The following is a 16,198-nucleotide window of genomic DNA, read 5'->3' as shown; positions in this document are numbered from 1 at the left end:
GCGATGCAGCACAAGTTATACCCATGAGCAAGGAAATATGGGTTTGGGAAAGAGCTTGGAAGATGAAGAGTCACAGCCTATGGAAAACCAGTGGGGGGTAGGGGGAGGCAGCATCCTTGCATCAGGAAGCAAAGCTGGTTCCACAGTGAAGACTCCACAGTGGATGGAAAGAGGAGAGGCTGTGGACAGAAGTGCTATGGTACAGTTAGAGATAGTAACAGGGATATAGGAGGCACTTGGGGGCATACACATCCATTATGATGTTAGGAAGCTGAAAAAAAATTCGTGACTAGGTACATATAAGAGACTGGGTTAGGGGAGGCCTCCAAGGTTGGCTTCTGTCTTAAACTTGGGCACTTAGGTTAATGGTGGGGTCAGGGGAGCCACAGGATGGTGTGGTTTGGTTGAAATTCACTTGGTTGCATGTGACAGAAACCCAGCCCAAACTGACTTAAGCAAACACAAGATTATAATGGCACATGGATGCTTTAGGCACAGCTTCCTTTATGAACTCCCATCCCTGCTCTAGCAAGAGCTATCATTATCTATATGTATGCCAAATCTCAGGACCTGCTGAGTGATGTGGCCACCCTGGACTAATCATCTCTAGGGGCGAATGATTCTGATTGACCAGCCTTAGCCCCCGGGCCTGCTGGGGACATGGGTGCAGGTGCAGTGAGCAGCCATCTATGAGGGTCATGTGGACCAGGGATGGGGGGCTCCCCAAAGGAAGTAGTGCTGGGCTGAACAGAGGTGCTTTAATGAGATTCTTTACAGACATAATTTGTGGCTGAATTCTTTCTTTTTGGGATCCTACTTCCTAAGACTTCTGACGCTGTTGTTGGACAACTCAACCTTATTAGAAAGTCTTTCTCTATGTTTAGCTGAAACCTGCCTCCCTGTAACTCTAATTCACTTTAGTTTTCTTCCTAATAACAAGGCAAAACAAATATCCCTTCTAACATTTTATTCAATTGTGGAGATTTCAAGAGCCTCTAAAGAGGTGAGATTAGAATTTTTTTTAATGTTTACTCATTTATTCTGAGAGATAATGGCAGAGAGAGAGAGAGAGAGAGAGAGAGAGAATGAATCCCACAGGGATCAAACTCATGAACCTTGGGATCATGAGCTGAGCTGAAATCCAGAGTTAGACACTTAACTGACTGAGCCACCCAGGTTCCCCAAGAGGTGAGATGCTTTGGCTTTTAGTTTATAGGAGAAGTAACTGAGGTTCACAGCAGTGATGTCACTTGCCTGAAGGAGCCCAGAGACAGTCTCTCCTCACTGCATCACATTGCCTGTACTGGTCCGCAGGCTCTGCTTTCACACAGCACCTAATGTACAACACATACAGAAACTATTTATTGAATGAATGAACAGTGCTCCAGATGGCTCACTTTGATACCTTTCTAGCATGAAGGCCAAGCTGTTCAGCATGGTAACAATTGTTGCATATTGAGGGCCTTCACTGGTTTCTGATTGATAATAAATAATTCATATTAGTTACAATACCTTGTTATAAACAACAGAAATGGATTCTGGCTGATTTAATAATAAAAAAAGGAACTAATTAAGGAAAATTGGGACATCCATAGGATCACCAGGAAGACTGGCAAAGTAGTGGAGGCCACAGCCCAGACTTTCCATGCCAATCATGCCTGGCATGGGTCTGGTGACAACAACTGACTCTGTCCTCAACATACAACATGGTTGGCCCTGCCCCTGCCATCTGCCCCCACCTGCCCTTGCAGCTGGAACTCCATGATGCCGCATCAGCCACCTTCCTTCTACCTCTCAGGGCATGGGGCGTTGGGGGGAGGGGGCGGGGGAGGTGGGGCGGTTAGCTCTCAACTAGCAAAGCCTGAGCCATATCCCTACACCCTGGCTGAAAAAACAAATATCTGACTTTCACCAAGTGGATAATCGCCCAAATCTAAGAAGGAGTTCAGATCTTGGGCAGCCAGAAACCTGACATACAGTGACCCATCCTGTTTCCTCTGAGCTTTCTCTTCTTTGGACAGACACCTTCTCTTCCTTCATCCTAAATTTATGGGTGAGGCCTCTAGATCCAATTACCACCTGCCATTAATATTTGGTTCCCAGAATTGAAAGTAATTCTGCAAATGAGGTCTGACAAGCCCAAGGCACGATGGGATTATTTCTTTCCATATTCCATCCTTTAACTTCCATTAATACATCATAAGATTTCATTACTTTTCTAGGCGGTCATACTACACTGATGACTCATGTTGGCTCATATTATGCTTGTGGTTGACTCAATTCCCAAGATCTTTTCCTGTGAGTGGCTGTTAAGCCAGGTCTTCTCAATCATTTACTTATATAATTGCCTTATTGAACATGTGCACATTTAACTGAGTAATATAACACTGTATTTGTAATACTTCAACTATTTAGTTCACACCCTTAAATTCCTTTACACTATAGTACATTTTACTTGGCTACTTCAATCACAAACTGCAAACTGGTGGCCTATGGGCCAATTTGGCCATGCATTCATTTTGTTTGGCTAATATAGTGTTTTTTTGAGAACTTATTTTGTTGCCAACAGTTGAACATCAGGAGATCTCCCATAAAAAGCAGGCCTTCCAACTTCTCTTGAAAAGTAGAAATATCTGGCAATACTAGGCCCTTGTTTCCTCGAGGCAATGTGTGATTGGCTGGAGCCGAGGAGCAGCTATGCACTTTGCAAGGTGCAGACCCCACCATGCTCTATCGCTTCATCCACTTCATGCCGCTTCATGAATTTCCATGCCCTGTGCAGCCTCTAAGTACATTTGGGATTGCAACCTGTTTGCTGTGGGAGTTGGTTAAGGCAGAAGCTGAAGAGGTAGAGTGGAAATAGAGGAGGTCTGAGAAAGGTGGGGCTCAGTGGCCCTGTGCTTGCTCTTGTGTGGTCTCCATAGAGAGGGAAGCTGAGGACAGAGGGGTGGCTCTGGGCCCCTGGCACATGTGTCTGTGGTCTGTCTGGCATGCCACTTGTTCTGGAAATTTTCACCTCTCCTTCTGTGTGACTCCTGAGGGTGCTGCCAGGTTTTAGATGATCCTGCTCCTGTGGCCAGCACACATTGGTCCAGAAAGTGACCACTTGGGCCAAGCTAGATGGTAGGGTTTTAAAACTTCCAGCCCCTGACAGCATCAGATGAGTATCTTTGGTGAGTGGCTGAAACCATTGGATGAAATGCTTCTGGAGCTTTGACAGTGTCTCCTATCCTGTGGGTTGGGAAGTGGAGGCAGCTGGTACAAGAGAGGGAAGGAGCATGTCATCATATAGAGAAGTGTGAAGAGCAAGACACACTGTGGGACTTCTGCAGTAAGCTGGCCTAGCTCTTAGCCTGGGGTCCTGTGAGGTGCTCCTAATTCTCAGTCTACCCTGCTCATTTAAACCTGGCTTCATTTCTATTGTTTGCTACCAAATGCACCTCGGGCATTTGAGTACAGGTGGCTCCTGCTCTCTGCAAACCCTTCTAGTGTCTGAGGGCTTCCCATCTTGTTCCCCCTTGTGTCCTGTGTCCATGCCACCTGCTTTTGTTTTTTTTTTTTTAATTTTTGTTAACGTTTATTTATTTTTGAGACAGAGAGAGACAGAGCATGAATAGGGGAGGGGCAGAGAGAGAGGGAGACACAGAATCGGAAGCAGGCTCCAGGCTCTGAGCCATCAGCCCAGAGCCCGATGCGGGGCTCGAACTCACGGACTGCAAGATCGTGACCTGAGCTGAAGTCGGACGCTTAACCGACTGAGCCACCCAGGCGCCCCGACCCCTGCTTTTGAATCAAGCATTCTGGGTCCTCTTGAAAATTCCCCTTTGTTGTTCCTGAGGGAGGGTCAAAACATGAAGGCCGTTCTGTGCACTGTGACCTGCCCTCTGGCCTCCTGTGAGTGCTCATGTGAATAATACATACTGAAATCCACACCACTGAGAGACATCCACAAAGCAGGTCGCAAAGTTTCTAGGAACTGGCGACCCGGTATGAGCTCAGGATACCCGGAACGGAGATGTTAAGATGTGTGGTGTTTAAAACACCACTAGGTGATGATTCTGAGACCTTTATTTTATTAATTCCACAAATATTTATTGAGCACCCACTGTGTACCAAGAAATGCTCCAGGCACTGGGGCTATTATAATGGAAAAATATGTAGTTGATCAAGAATTTATATTCCAATGGAATGTGATCTTAGTAGGTATTAAGTTCTGGAAACACAAAAATTAACAAAATTCAGCGTCAATGGTTTCATAACTATAAACCTTATCTCCCTCATATGTAAAATGAAATTAAAATAATTATCTCACAGGGCCCTTTAGAGGATTAAATAAAATAATGCATAGACTCGTTCTTGGCCTCAACAAATATTAATATTTAAGCCTCAACAAATATTACATTCTCCCTAAAAAGTCAAAAAAGGTACACTTAATTTCACAAACCACAGGTTAGCCTGACTGATGGGCGAGCCCTCAGCGCCTATTCTGATGTTAGCTTCGGCAAGAACTATCTGGCTATGTGAGAGCTTCCAGCTCAGGATCCATGGTTTGTGCTGGCCCTGGGAGAGATGGGGGACACAGCGCGCTGGGAACCCAAAGCGGCCACGAGGGGGCAGCGCACTGCAGGGAATCTTCCCGGTCGACCCCAGCCCACCGCCAAACTTCCCTGCTGCTCCCGGTCCTCCGTACGTACTTCCGTTGCTCTGACGCTCCCAGAAGCCGGGGCGTCGGGAGGGAGAGCGCAAATTCCCCTTCCTCTGCGTCTCCCGAGAAGAAATTGGAGCGGGGTTCGCGAGACTGCGCCGCAGTGGGCGCGGCGCGGAGCCGGGTGCCCTGCACGAGGGTGTGGGTCCGGCGGGCAGCGGCGCCAGCCTCGGACTAGCGACTCCGGGGAGGGCGGGCTGCCTCCGGGAGGAGTCTGAGCCGCCCCGGGGCGCCTCAGCCAACCCGAGCGCCTTCCTCTGCTGCTTGGCGGGGCGTCCCCGCACCCACACCCGCAGCTCCGGGCTTGTCACTTCTGCGCCGCCTGGAAAGGGGACCGGGCCGGGAGCGCTCCGGGGAGTCGTCAAAGAGGATGCCTGGGTGTTGGCTCTGTTCCTAAGCTGCTTGCCGGCGCTGGCGAGGAAGGCAGTCGGGATAACACCGCCCAAACTTTCCTTCGCGCAGCGTCGGGAGGAAACCTCCCTCTCTGAGGTTCGCGGAGAGCCAGAAGGAAGACTCGGAGCTCCCGGAGGGGACGGGGCCGAGCCTGCGCAGGAGGGCGCGCTCGGAGTTCCTGGGAGCCCTAGACGTGCCCTAAAGGACAGGACTAGTTGTTGGCGTGCGCCCTAGTCTAAGGGAGGTCCGGCGGACGCAGCGTCTCCACTCCTGCGCCCCTCACTGACCGTGGCCTCTGCGCGCTCCCTGCGCACGTGCTCGCGGCCGGGGACGAGGAAGGTCCGGCGGAACCCGCTGGGGGCAGGGATTCGCGGGCAGGCCCAGGGCGCATGGAGGCGCCGCGGGGGCGGTGCGGCTCACCAGCTGTGCGGGGGAGCGCGCACGCTGCGCCCAGGCCTCCCCGGGGACCCGACCGGCCGCTCCCCGCACTTCCTGCCGCCGGGCTCCGGGCAGCGGGCGGTCACTCCGATTGCAGTGCCCGCTGAGTGTCGTGCCTGGCGGTGTCCCTAGACCCCCCGCGCGGGGCGGTGTGGGCAAGCGGCGGGACAGGTGTAGCTCGCAGCCGCGGGCGCCGCGTTCCGAAGGACTGGGTGGGCTCGGCTGGAGGGGAGTTGGCTCCCGGGGCCCAGAACTCCGGTCTTTGCCGCGCAGGCCAGTCGGTGCGCTACTTTGCATCGCCGCGGCCGGAGCCTCGGGCCGCCAGTCGGGGTGAAGGAAGTCCTGGCGGAGCCCCGTTCCTCGGCGGCCGCCCAGGCGCGATCCTGATGCCCGCTGCCTGCGGCGGGCCCCGCTCCGGCCCCGGGACCTAGGCAGCTGCGCGCGGCCGCCGCCGGCGCCTCCCCCATGCTGCTCGGAGCGTCCTGGCTGTGCGCGTCCAAGGCGGCCGCCGCTGCTGCGCAGAGCGAGGGCGACGACGACAGGCCGGGTGAGCGGCGGCGGCGGCGGGCGGCGGCCACGGCCGCGGCGGCGGGCGAGGACATGGACGAGTCGTCGCTGCTGGACCTGCTGGAGTGCTCGGTGTGCCTGGAGCGGCTGGACACCACGGCCAAGGTGCTGCCGTGTCAGCACACCTTCTGCCGCCGCTGTCTGGAGAGCATCGTGTGCTCGCGCCACGAGCTGCGCTGCCCTGAGTGCCGCATCCTGGTCGGCTGCGGCGTGGACGAGCTGCCCGCCAACATCCTGCTGGTGCGCCTGCTGGACGGCATTCGCCAGCGGCCCCGCGCTGGTGCCAGCCCCGGCGGAAGCCCGCCTGCGCGCCCCGGCCCCGGCTCAGGGGCGGCCTCCGCGCTCGCGGGTGGAGGGGGCAGCGCGGCGGGCAGCGCCCCGGGCTCCCCGGTGTTTCTCTCTGCCGCGGCGGGCAGCGCCACCGCCAGCCTGCGTGAGCTAGCGACCGGCAGGAGTGCGCCCGTGGCAAAGGTGGGTATCTGCTTCGTGGTGTGGCGCCACAGTGTGTGTGTGTGTGGGGGGAGGGGCCCGCGTGAGTATAGAGGGCAGTGATGAAGGGCAGGGGACACCAGAGGTGGCTTCACAGTGGCCTTCGCCTTGCTCTTCTTTCTCTACCTTGTTTCCCTCCAGGGACTCTGTGAGTGTAACCCTTCAAGTCCTACTTGCCAACTCTTAGACACCTCCCCCTCCCCAATCGTTCTCCCTCCCCTCTGGACCACTTGTCCGCACCAATGGTCCATCCATCCTCTCTCTTTGGAATCCCTTTTCGCACCACCTGCACTTGCTCTGTGACAGCATGCTGTCCTAGGGAACCTTGCCACCTGTTCATAAGTGGTGACACCTCATTCTCCCCCAGGGTGGGCACACCTTCCTGTCCCCTTCTAACCTCTAGTCCCTCCAGTCCCTCTGCTGGCAGGGCCTGTCCCCCCCCCCCTTTAACTTTGCTGGGCCCTCCCATCTCCCCAGAAACAGTCTTCTTACCCTGGACCCCCAGACTGGCCCTCTGCACACCCTCTGCGGGCCCCTAAAGTTAGTGCTTAGTGGTTCCTGTGTTCTGGCCATGCATGTCTGTCTGGCAAGGGGGGATTGGACAGAGGGAATTGTGTGACTGGGGTTGGAGGAACATCAGTTACAAACTTCAGGTAATGGGAGGGAAGTTAACCTGGAAATGGAAGACATGTTTGGCCCAGCCCTTCTTGGACTTGGTCTGTCGGGAAACCCTGGTCCTCTCTTGGGCTCTTAGGCACAGTTGCACTCCCAGGTGGGACATTATTTGAGGTTTTATTTTTTTTTTCCGACTACATTGTACAGCATTTTTCACTGTTTCTATTTTAGTGAAAGATTTTATCTTGGGGCTTCAGTGATTTGGTTTCAGAAGCTACTTAGAAGGTGTCATTTCACACGCTCTGCTACTATTATTTTTATGGAGGCAGGAGGATAGCTATGGGATGCTGGTTTAAGTGAGAAGCAAGATATTCATGTTTTGTATTTTCTTTAAATATAGAAAAATACCATTTAAAGGTAAAAAACCACATTGTTGATCTATTCCAATTATCATTCATTTTAGAAAACACCTTATTTCTCTACTTTTGACCATTTAAGAAGCTGGTGGCTCATAAGTCATTGAAATAATTCTTCCAATATGTATGACGCCAGGAAACTAGGAGAATTCTAACCATCTTAATTAGTACTACAACATCTTTGAGGTTAGGAATTTAAGCCCTTGGATGTTGAGCTTTAGAGGTAAATGCCATACTTTGCCAAACTGTGTTTCTCCTATGGATCAGGAAGAATGGGCATTCAAGAATAGTCAAGGAATGTTTAAACCTGGGATCACTGCTGGACAGTAGTTAAGTAGTTTTTCTTTGGTTTTAATTGTGATTAAATATAGTTATGAGTGTGCTTGTTCCACATTTTCAAACTTTTCCTTCCTGTCCTTGCTGTTTTCATCTAAGGTATTATATTGAAAGGTCTATTTGCAGAATGGGCAGGTTACCCTCCTCCTGCTAAGAGGACTAAATGATTTTTGGAATGATGTTTCTAGTTAAACACTAGGACATTTTTTGATGGGCCGATATTTACAGATGTCTTCCCAACTCATTTTTATGTGAACTGTGTTTGATCAGGAGGTTAGGAGGTAACTTCTGACATTTGAAAGGCCAGAGGCAGCTCCTGGAACTGTGTGGCATTTGTAGCATTAAAAAAAATTGTCAAAGAGGTTGAGCTTATAACTTTCAGCAATGACAGTAACAGGGAGTTAATTTTTTGTTGGCTGGGTTTTGGGGGTTTTGGTGGGCTTTATTTATAGGAATATGTAGTAATCAGACTGATGATGGCTTTCTGAGCTTCAGGAAACTTTAGAACACCGCATCTTTCTTTTTGTTGCGTTAACTGAGTGTAATCCTCACCCCTTTCTTCACAGGCCCACGTCATAAGGACTAAGTTTGGGTTTCAGGAAGAGTCTGAATGAAATCCAGTCTTATATTTTATCATTTTCAGAGAATGGAGGTGGAGATCATAGTATCTTCTGGCTTTTTACCCACTGATGTTTAAGTCAACGGGAGTCTTCTTGGGCAGCCAGAAGTCCTGCATATAGTGTTTCACTTTAAACAACCCTATACATTTGGCAGGCAAAGACTTCAGCTAAAAATTACTTGCAAGTAGGCTTTTGGTACTTTACTGTCTATTGGAATTACTTTGACTCCTCATAGCAAGGCTAAATGCTGGATGTTGCTTAAGAGATGGACACTTAGGTTATTATTCAGCAAAGACCATATATGCCTTAGTAGCAGGCTGACTATAAATAAAAGACAGTCTCCAAGTTTCCTAGTGAGAAGCTCCTCAAACCTTTTGGGCCAACTGGGATATGTAAACATTGTAGATATGCAGATAAACAAATGTCTGCTTAAATTGTGTATTTACATACAGTTAGACGTTGAGAATACATCACGTATAAACCGGATTGATTCTTGTTTGGTTCTCCTTGGAGTTCATGAAACAATTTTCCACATTCTTCACCTGCATCTTTTTTGTCCGGGTTTTGGTTATCAGTAGGATCACTTGGAATCCTCTAGCCTGGTTAGCAGAACCTCCTCGCTCTGCTTACACCTGAGCCATTTGAGATGAAGCATTTAGGAATCAGGTAGTTATGCTACCCCTGGACATTTTATACCAGGTTACAAGTACCCGCTGCCTAAGGTTAGGACTCATGGTTTCTTTATTTGCCTGTTGGCAAATACTTGTTATGTGTTGCTTCTTAAAGTGATCTTTTGAGAAGTCCTGTTTTAACAGAAGTGTCCAACTACTGCAATTGCTCAATGTGTGCTAAGTTTCTTGGCCTAACTTGTTTCTGCTTTGTATTTACAGTAGTGTGAGGTGACCCCTGTAATACCCCCAGTTAGCATTCATTCAGGTGTTTCAGGGAAACGTGTTTTCCTAAAAGGGTTTTGCAGTTCCAAATTGAGTAATTTAAAGAGTACTTTTTAATATGCTTTCATAAGAACCCAAATGTGAGACAATTCCAATTTTTTGAGTGATTTCTTTTTGGGGGGACCCCCTTGCCTTATATTTGGGCACACACAGAATTTACTGTGGACCTATACTGTGCCAATCACCATTCCAGGTGAACCAGACCAGAATGGGCTCCCCCTTCTCTCTTTTTTTTTTTTTTTTTTGATGGGGAGAAGGGAAAGGGAGAGGAGAGGGAGAGAGAGAGGATCTTAAGCATGCTCCATGCCCAGTGGGCGGAACCTGATGTGGGGCTTGTTGTAGGGCTCTACTGTGGGGCTTGATCTCATGACTATGAGATCATGACTTGAACAGAAATCAAGAGTCAGTTGCTTAACCGACTGAGCCACCCAGGTGCCCTGAGAATGGGCTCTTTTTACAGAGCTGACATGAAGGGATTAGAAACCAGTCTGCCCTCTGCTCTCAGGAGGGTCCTGAGGGCACTGGATCAGTATTGATCCACAACTCTATGAAGGTGAAGAGGAAGAGCATTTTCACAAATTAGAGAACTGTAGAAAATTTGGGTAATGCTTTTGATGATATAAAACATAGGCGTTAGGAGCTGATTTGTCTGTATTGTATATCATGAAGTACTTCGGGATATGTTTAAATTGGAATTCTGTATCTCTCAGCCAGTGTGACTGAGACCCTGTAGTGGGAAAAGCCTAATAAACTGGAGAATCATACAAGTGATATCTATTAAACATTTTATTTTAAAAACATATATATGTGTTCATCATTTTTTTGGATGCAGGGCTAAGGACTTGTCTTTGAGTTCTGAGATGACTTAAACCATAGCCACAGTTTACTTTTTGTTATTTTCAAACGGAGAACAAAGAGACTTTCTAAGAATTCTGAGTGGAGTGGAGCACCTTCTAGATTTTAAGTAATTCCCACTTAATGTTGTATGGTTTTGTTTACGCCCAATTTGACGATTTTAAAGTGGTCCGTCTTTGGTGAGTGTTTCTGAGTCACTGTGTTTTTCCAAGCAGTGACTTCCTTTGTGCAAAACGTCTTTTGTTTGTATAACATTTTGTTATCAGTACGCTTGCATAAACACAGTTAGGACTCAAGACCATGAATTCCAGGTAAGCACAAACCTCCCTGGGCAAGAGTGAGGGCCTGGACCAGCAGGGGGCCAAGCTGAGCCTTCCAAGGAGTTGGGTGTCTTTGGCCGTCCTATGGAGGAGATGGGGAGTTAACCAGTCCAGCTGGTCAGCTCTCTGGAGGCCAATTCAGAGAGTGTCTGTGGTATCTGGAAGCAAGTCAGTGTGTTCTTTAGTCGTTAGCATTTGGGCAGCTTATGCTTGAGATTTTCTATTTGAACAATTACTGAGTGCCTACCATGTGCTGGGCACTTTGGCATATGTCATTTATAGAAAGTTCTCCATGATCCTGTGAGGTGTGGTGGGTGGCATAATTAACCAAGAGGGATTGATATAATGGGCAAAATGGCCAAGTCAGAGAGCCAGGAAGTGTTGGATTCAGGATACGTTCTCAGGCTCCATTCCTTTCTGTTCTGCTCGGCTGTATCATTGGGCTTTTGTTGTTTGGTCTTGGAAGTAATAAGGATTCCAGAGGAAAAGTCCTAGTGCCTGGAGGCCCTCACAAAAAAGCCAGACAGCTCACAGGACAGCAGACAAGTGGTTGACTTGTGGTCCCCGTGGTGACAAGTGCAGACACCAGCCTTTGGAGACATGACAGATGAGTCACAGTGAAGTCCTTTTCGGGCCTGTTTTCAGCAGGTCGCTGGGTGTGGAAACAGCACCCCTGAGACTTACAGCAGTGTTGTGTTTCAGTTTGTGGCCAGTTAGTGAATATTCTAAAGTTACCATTCATTGAGTACCTGCTGTGTGCCAGGCGTTCACTGAGTGTCTGTGCATTCCTGGGGTTGTGTCAGGCGATTGAAGTGCATCTCACCTGTTCTGTACTAGAGCTCAGCGAGGTAGCCAGTTACAGAGATGGGGAAGCAGAAGTGCCAAGATTTCCTTGCTCAGAGACACACAGTGAATGGGAGCATACTAGAAAGGTGAGCTTTGGACTGACGGGCTAACCGCTTCATGGTTAGAGGAGTCCTCTGGCTCTGTAACAGACCCAGTTAATTAGAGACCATGGGGGGCGCCTGGGTGGCGCAGTCGGTAAAGCGTCCGACTTCAGCCAGGTCACGATCTCGCGGTCCGTGAGTTCGAGCCCCGCGTCAGGCTCTGGGCTGATGGCTCAGAGCCTGGAGCCTGTTTCCGATTCTGTGTCTCCCTCTCTCTCTGCCCCTCCCCCGTTCATGCTCTGTCTCTCTCTGTCCCAAAAATAAATAAAAAGCGTTGAAAAAAAAAAAAATTAAAAAAAAAAAAAATTAGAGACCATGGTCTCAAACTTAAGTAGCACTCACTTCTTAGATCCATCTGCTGCCTGGCTGCAAATGCTCTTCCAGTTTGAGGCTGTCATCTTATAAACCCAGGCTCTGGGTCTTATGGGCAGTTAACAGGAACTGTGCAGAGTGGTGTATGGTCCTGAGGAAAGAACATCATATCAGAACATCACAGACAGCCCTATGTAAATGACATAAACAGTAAATCTGGAATCTGAGTGGTTTGTAATGGCCATCTGGGTGGCTCCGTTCTCTCCTTAGGGATGCAGAATTATCCATCCTTCTGCTCTGCCGCCATGTTGGTCCCATCCCAGCACTTTCCCCTCTCTGCAAACTGGGTCTCAAGATAGTTACAGTGGCCTCAGGCATCATATCCTCACAACAAGACTTAATAACATAAAGGAGGGTTTCTTCCCCTTATGTTTGCTCTAGACCACTCTCACACACTTCCAGCATTGCATCCCGGGCTGGTGCCTGGGCCAGCCACAGCTCAGCCAGGAGCATGGCACACAGGATCAGCTTCTCCTCCTGGGACTGAGGCCCACTGCATTCCCTGTGCATGTGGCTGCAGACAGGGCAGATCCCTGGGCTTCGTGGAGTCCTGTGAGGAAGAAGGACAGGGGTAGAGCACAGGGGTGGGGAGCCCTGGCACAGGTGGATTTATCCTGCGTTCCTCACTTTCTCACCATGTGCCTCTGGGCAAAGGTTTAGCTTTTCTGAGCCTTCTTATTAGTGAGAGGATCCTGTCTGCTTTATCAGATAAATAAGATGATGTGCCTGCAGTGCCTAGCACACATAATTGGCTGTCATTTCAGTGCCTGCTACTGATACAAAAACCTTAAAATTATGTATCATCAATGAGGCACACTTCACAAGGCCCACTTCCTGCTAATAGATTCTTTTTATATGGTATCCTAAGTGTGTGTGTGTGTGTGTGTGTGTGTGTGTGTGTGTGTGTGTCTGATATGATGCTATGCCTTCAGATTCAAAGTTGGCCTGTCACCGTGACTGGATTGTTGAGCATTGGTGGGCGTCTAAGCCAAGTGCTTGAATCTGTTTGTTTCACCTTTTAAATTGCTTCTAAGTTTTATCTTTTTTATCACAGGTCATGTTCCTGATCCTTACAAGCTTCATGAAAGTGAAAAGAAGAAAAAACCCAAACTATACTCTGTTTTAGGAAAGGTGGCAGGGGAGAATAATCCCACCCAGTTGCAGATATAGCTGGTTGGCAGGCTCTCCTGAAAACCGAGCACACCTCCTTAATCTGTAGGACACAATAGCTTGTCTACAACTGCCTGGAATTAGGCTGCTCGGTGCGGTTGAGCTGAGCAGAATTATATCCAATTGTTCCTTCGTTCCGGCTGTTGAGAGCCTGCTTGCTTGCCGGAGCATGACGAAATCGGGTCTCAATTATGCACTTGTTTCAAGTGTGTATTTCAGTTCAATCTGTATTTAATCTCGATTTTTTGCAGTTAACACGCTCTTTTTAGAGGTACCTTTTTGAAAGAAAACATCGGCAAGATTTAGTTAGGGGGAAATGCTCTCTATAGCACCAGTCTTCAGAGGCCAAGGTCAGTTTTTATCAGATTTGCCTTGCTCGGAAGATCTTCGTATTTGATGAATTAGAAATGCATGCTCGATGGGTATCCTATTGGAATTCTAATTAACCTTAAAAGAATAAGGTGTCAAGCTGAAGGTGTTGGCAATGGTGAATGGTTTAAACATTGTGCTAGCACACTACCGTGTGGGGCTCCCTTTTCCCACTGAGTGGAACTTAGAATAAAAAAGCATATAAAGTAGTAGCACAATTTGGATTCTGCTCACAGATGGCTGCCTTTTTGGGCCCTTGATGGCTTATGGGTATTTAGAGATGCAGTTGCCCTTTGGGAGACCTGAAAGAGCATCTGAGAGGAGTTGCTTTGGTGGGTTGTTTCGCTCCTCTGGCACACATGTTTACGTTGTTAACGGATATGATGGTTATCTGCAAACAGGAAGATATTATGATATTTGCATTTCTGCTTAATGGAATGTGTGCGTAATGCTCATGTGAATTTATATGAGTTTAAATGAATTAGGATTTGCTACAGGAATTCAGGTCAATAGAAGTGGTGAGAGATTTTAAGAACACACTGGCACCAGGAGCAGATGTAACTGTTCTGGAGCCCAGAGCTTGTTCTCAACAGTGCTCAGATGGAAGGAGGCCTCCAGCAGCACTGGGGGTTCGTGGCAAGGCTGTCACAGTAGTTCAAGAAATAGGAGAATGTGCATTCTCTCCCCCATTACTGAACACTTTTTTGAGCACCTACTATGTACCAGGCACTACAGTAATACTTGGGGTAAAAAACTGTATTGATGGTCAGAAAGTTGCACAGATTTTGCTTTCATCTCACCGGCAAATGGAACACCAAGCTCATTTTCAAAACAGCACAGGAACCTTGGCACCAACAGCTACTGTGCCTTCTTAGATGGATAAACCCCCAAGACTGCAGCATCACCTTATCCCTAATGGTTGAGAAATTTCTAAGAAATATTTACTGTTTATGGATAAACCATTGAATTCCTTAACTCTTTATAATTGTACTTTGAATTCTGCATAACTGAAAAACCACACCTATTTCCTCTTCCCAAGAGTGGCAAAAGGTAACTAAAGCCAGATGTGTTTGTGCGAGATGAAGTGTGCAAGGCATCAAGAATGGCACAGGCACGCAGCCTTTGCTAAGTCACATCACCTTAAAACAGATAACTAGTGAGACTCTCTTTATTTACTAACTTCATGATGCCTGTGGGTTAATTTTGTCACTAGCAGTGATTGTATGGACCAAGTTTGTAGTCTACAGATGTGCAGAATGAAAGGTAGATGCTTCCAAAGAAGAGACAGCTCTTCTTTTGCTGAGAAGCAGTGGCCTTGTGCCTTCTGTGGCTGCATTTTGTATTTTATGGTTCTTATAGATTTGGAAATTTATCTGCAGTTGCCATCTGACAAATTAAGCTTTGGCATATACTCTGTGAAGCAGTTGTCCTGGAGTTAACATCTCGAATGAGGTGATAGAGCTTGGATTCTGAGGAGGACTTGTACCCCTGTGGTCGGACCTTACCAGGGGGGACACAACTTTAGATATCAGTAGGCTGTTTGACAGTGGATTGAAACTCTTCAGTTTTGTACGGAGCCCTTCACCAGAGACAGCGGGCCCCTTCCTGGACACGTGACCCTGGAGCTGATGAGGGGCTAGGCAGCAGGGGCAGCACCATCCGTGTTGGATGTATGTGATGTGCATTCATGGGCTGATGGAAGCTGTTTGTTTCAAATACGGTGGCTCCGAAGAAACAGAGTACTTTATTGACCAGAGGTAGTGACCCATACAATGTTAAAACTCAGATGACAAGGCAGAGGTAAAGAGTACAGGCCGGAGGAAGGCTTTCCATTTAAAGCCGGGCCAGGCTTCCCCACTGCTGCCCTTCCAGTACAGTGTCCTCTCTAAGGGCCCGGAGCCAATGTGCGTGATGCATGATGCTCTGTCCCGGCATCAGCCACTGCTGCCTATTTCAATTTGTTCCTTGTGAACCACTGTTCTGTTCAAGGTCCTTTTCCATACTGACGTTCTTCCATTTTCCACAAATTTCAGCAATTTCTTGCAAATTAAAAAATTTCTGTTTTAATTTAAATGTTGTGGGACATAGAATTTTGTTTATTGTTCCAGGAAAAGGCATATGCACTGTACATGGGGTTAATAGCCTGTCCGTGAAGTGTGGTTGATATTAATTGTAGCATTTTCTCTGTGTCTCCAAGCTAATCAGTGAATCAGATTTAACCACCCAGTGCCTATAGTCTGGCCCCTGGTGTACCAGTTTCCCACCTAATGCCTTATTTGTTGTAACAACCTCATGGGCTTAGAAACCTTTTCTTATATAACTCTGAGCTGTCTATCTGAGGTTTTTTACAAACTGAACAGCCCCTAAAATAGCCCTGACAGCCAGGCCCTCTGTGGGTGGTCCTGGGGGCCAAGGGGACTTCAAATGCTCCCTGCCCAGAGGAAACTGGGGAATCGGGTGGCTTCTGGGTTGGTGTGGGCAGCTTACATGTCCATATGGAAGGGATTGCTCTATGCGAGGTGGTGATCCAGGTCTCAGATAACTTCATCCGGGTGAAAAGCTGTCCATCAGCAATCCAACCTACTGAAACCCAAACCTCTGCACACCCTATCTTTTGTCTCTTCCATATATTT

At 48.3% G+C, this 16,198-nt stretch overlaps 1 protein-coding gene across 1 annotated transcript in view; it reads left to right on the top strand.

Moving 5' to 3' along the window:
* The first annotated feature begins 6,001 nt into the window (after nt 1-6,001).
* SH3RF3 (SH3 domain containing ring finger 3) overlaps nt 6,002-16,198 on the top strand; it is a 368,418-nt gene continuing 358,221 nt past the window's right edge. The window contains exon 1 of the mRNA XM_047069059.1: nt 6,002-6,574. Coding sequence (XP_046925015.1) covers nt 6,002-6,574 — 573 coding nt within the window. The remainder of the gene's footprint in view (nt 6,575-16,198) is intronic.

The sequence above is a fragment of the Lynx rufus genome, unplaced genomic scaffold, assembly GCF_022079265.1.
Source record: "Lynx rufus isolate CCGP_SWC_20201006 ecotype Redwood Valley unplaced genomic scaffold, mLynRuf1.p SCAF_8, whole genome shotgun sequence".
In the NCBI taxonomy this organism is placed as follows: domain Eukaryota; kingdom Metazoa; phylum Chordata; class Mammalia; order Carnivora; family Felidae; genus Lynx; species Lynx rufus.
Note: the sequence above shows the minus strand (reverse complement) of the source record. Positions and strands in the feature narration are given on the sequence as shown.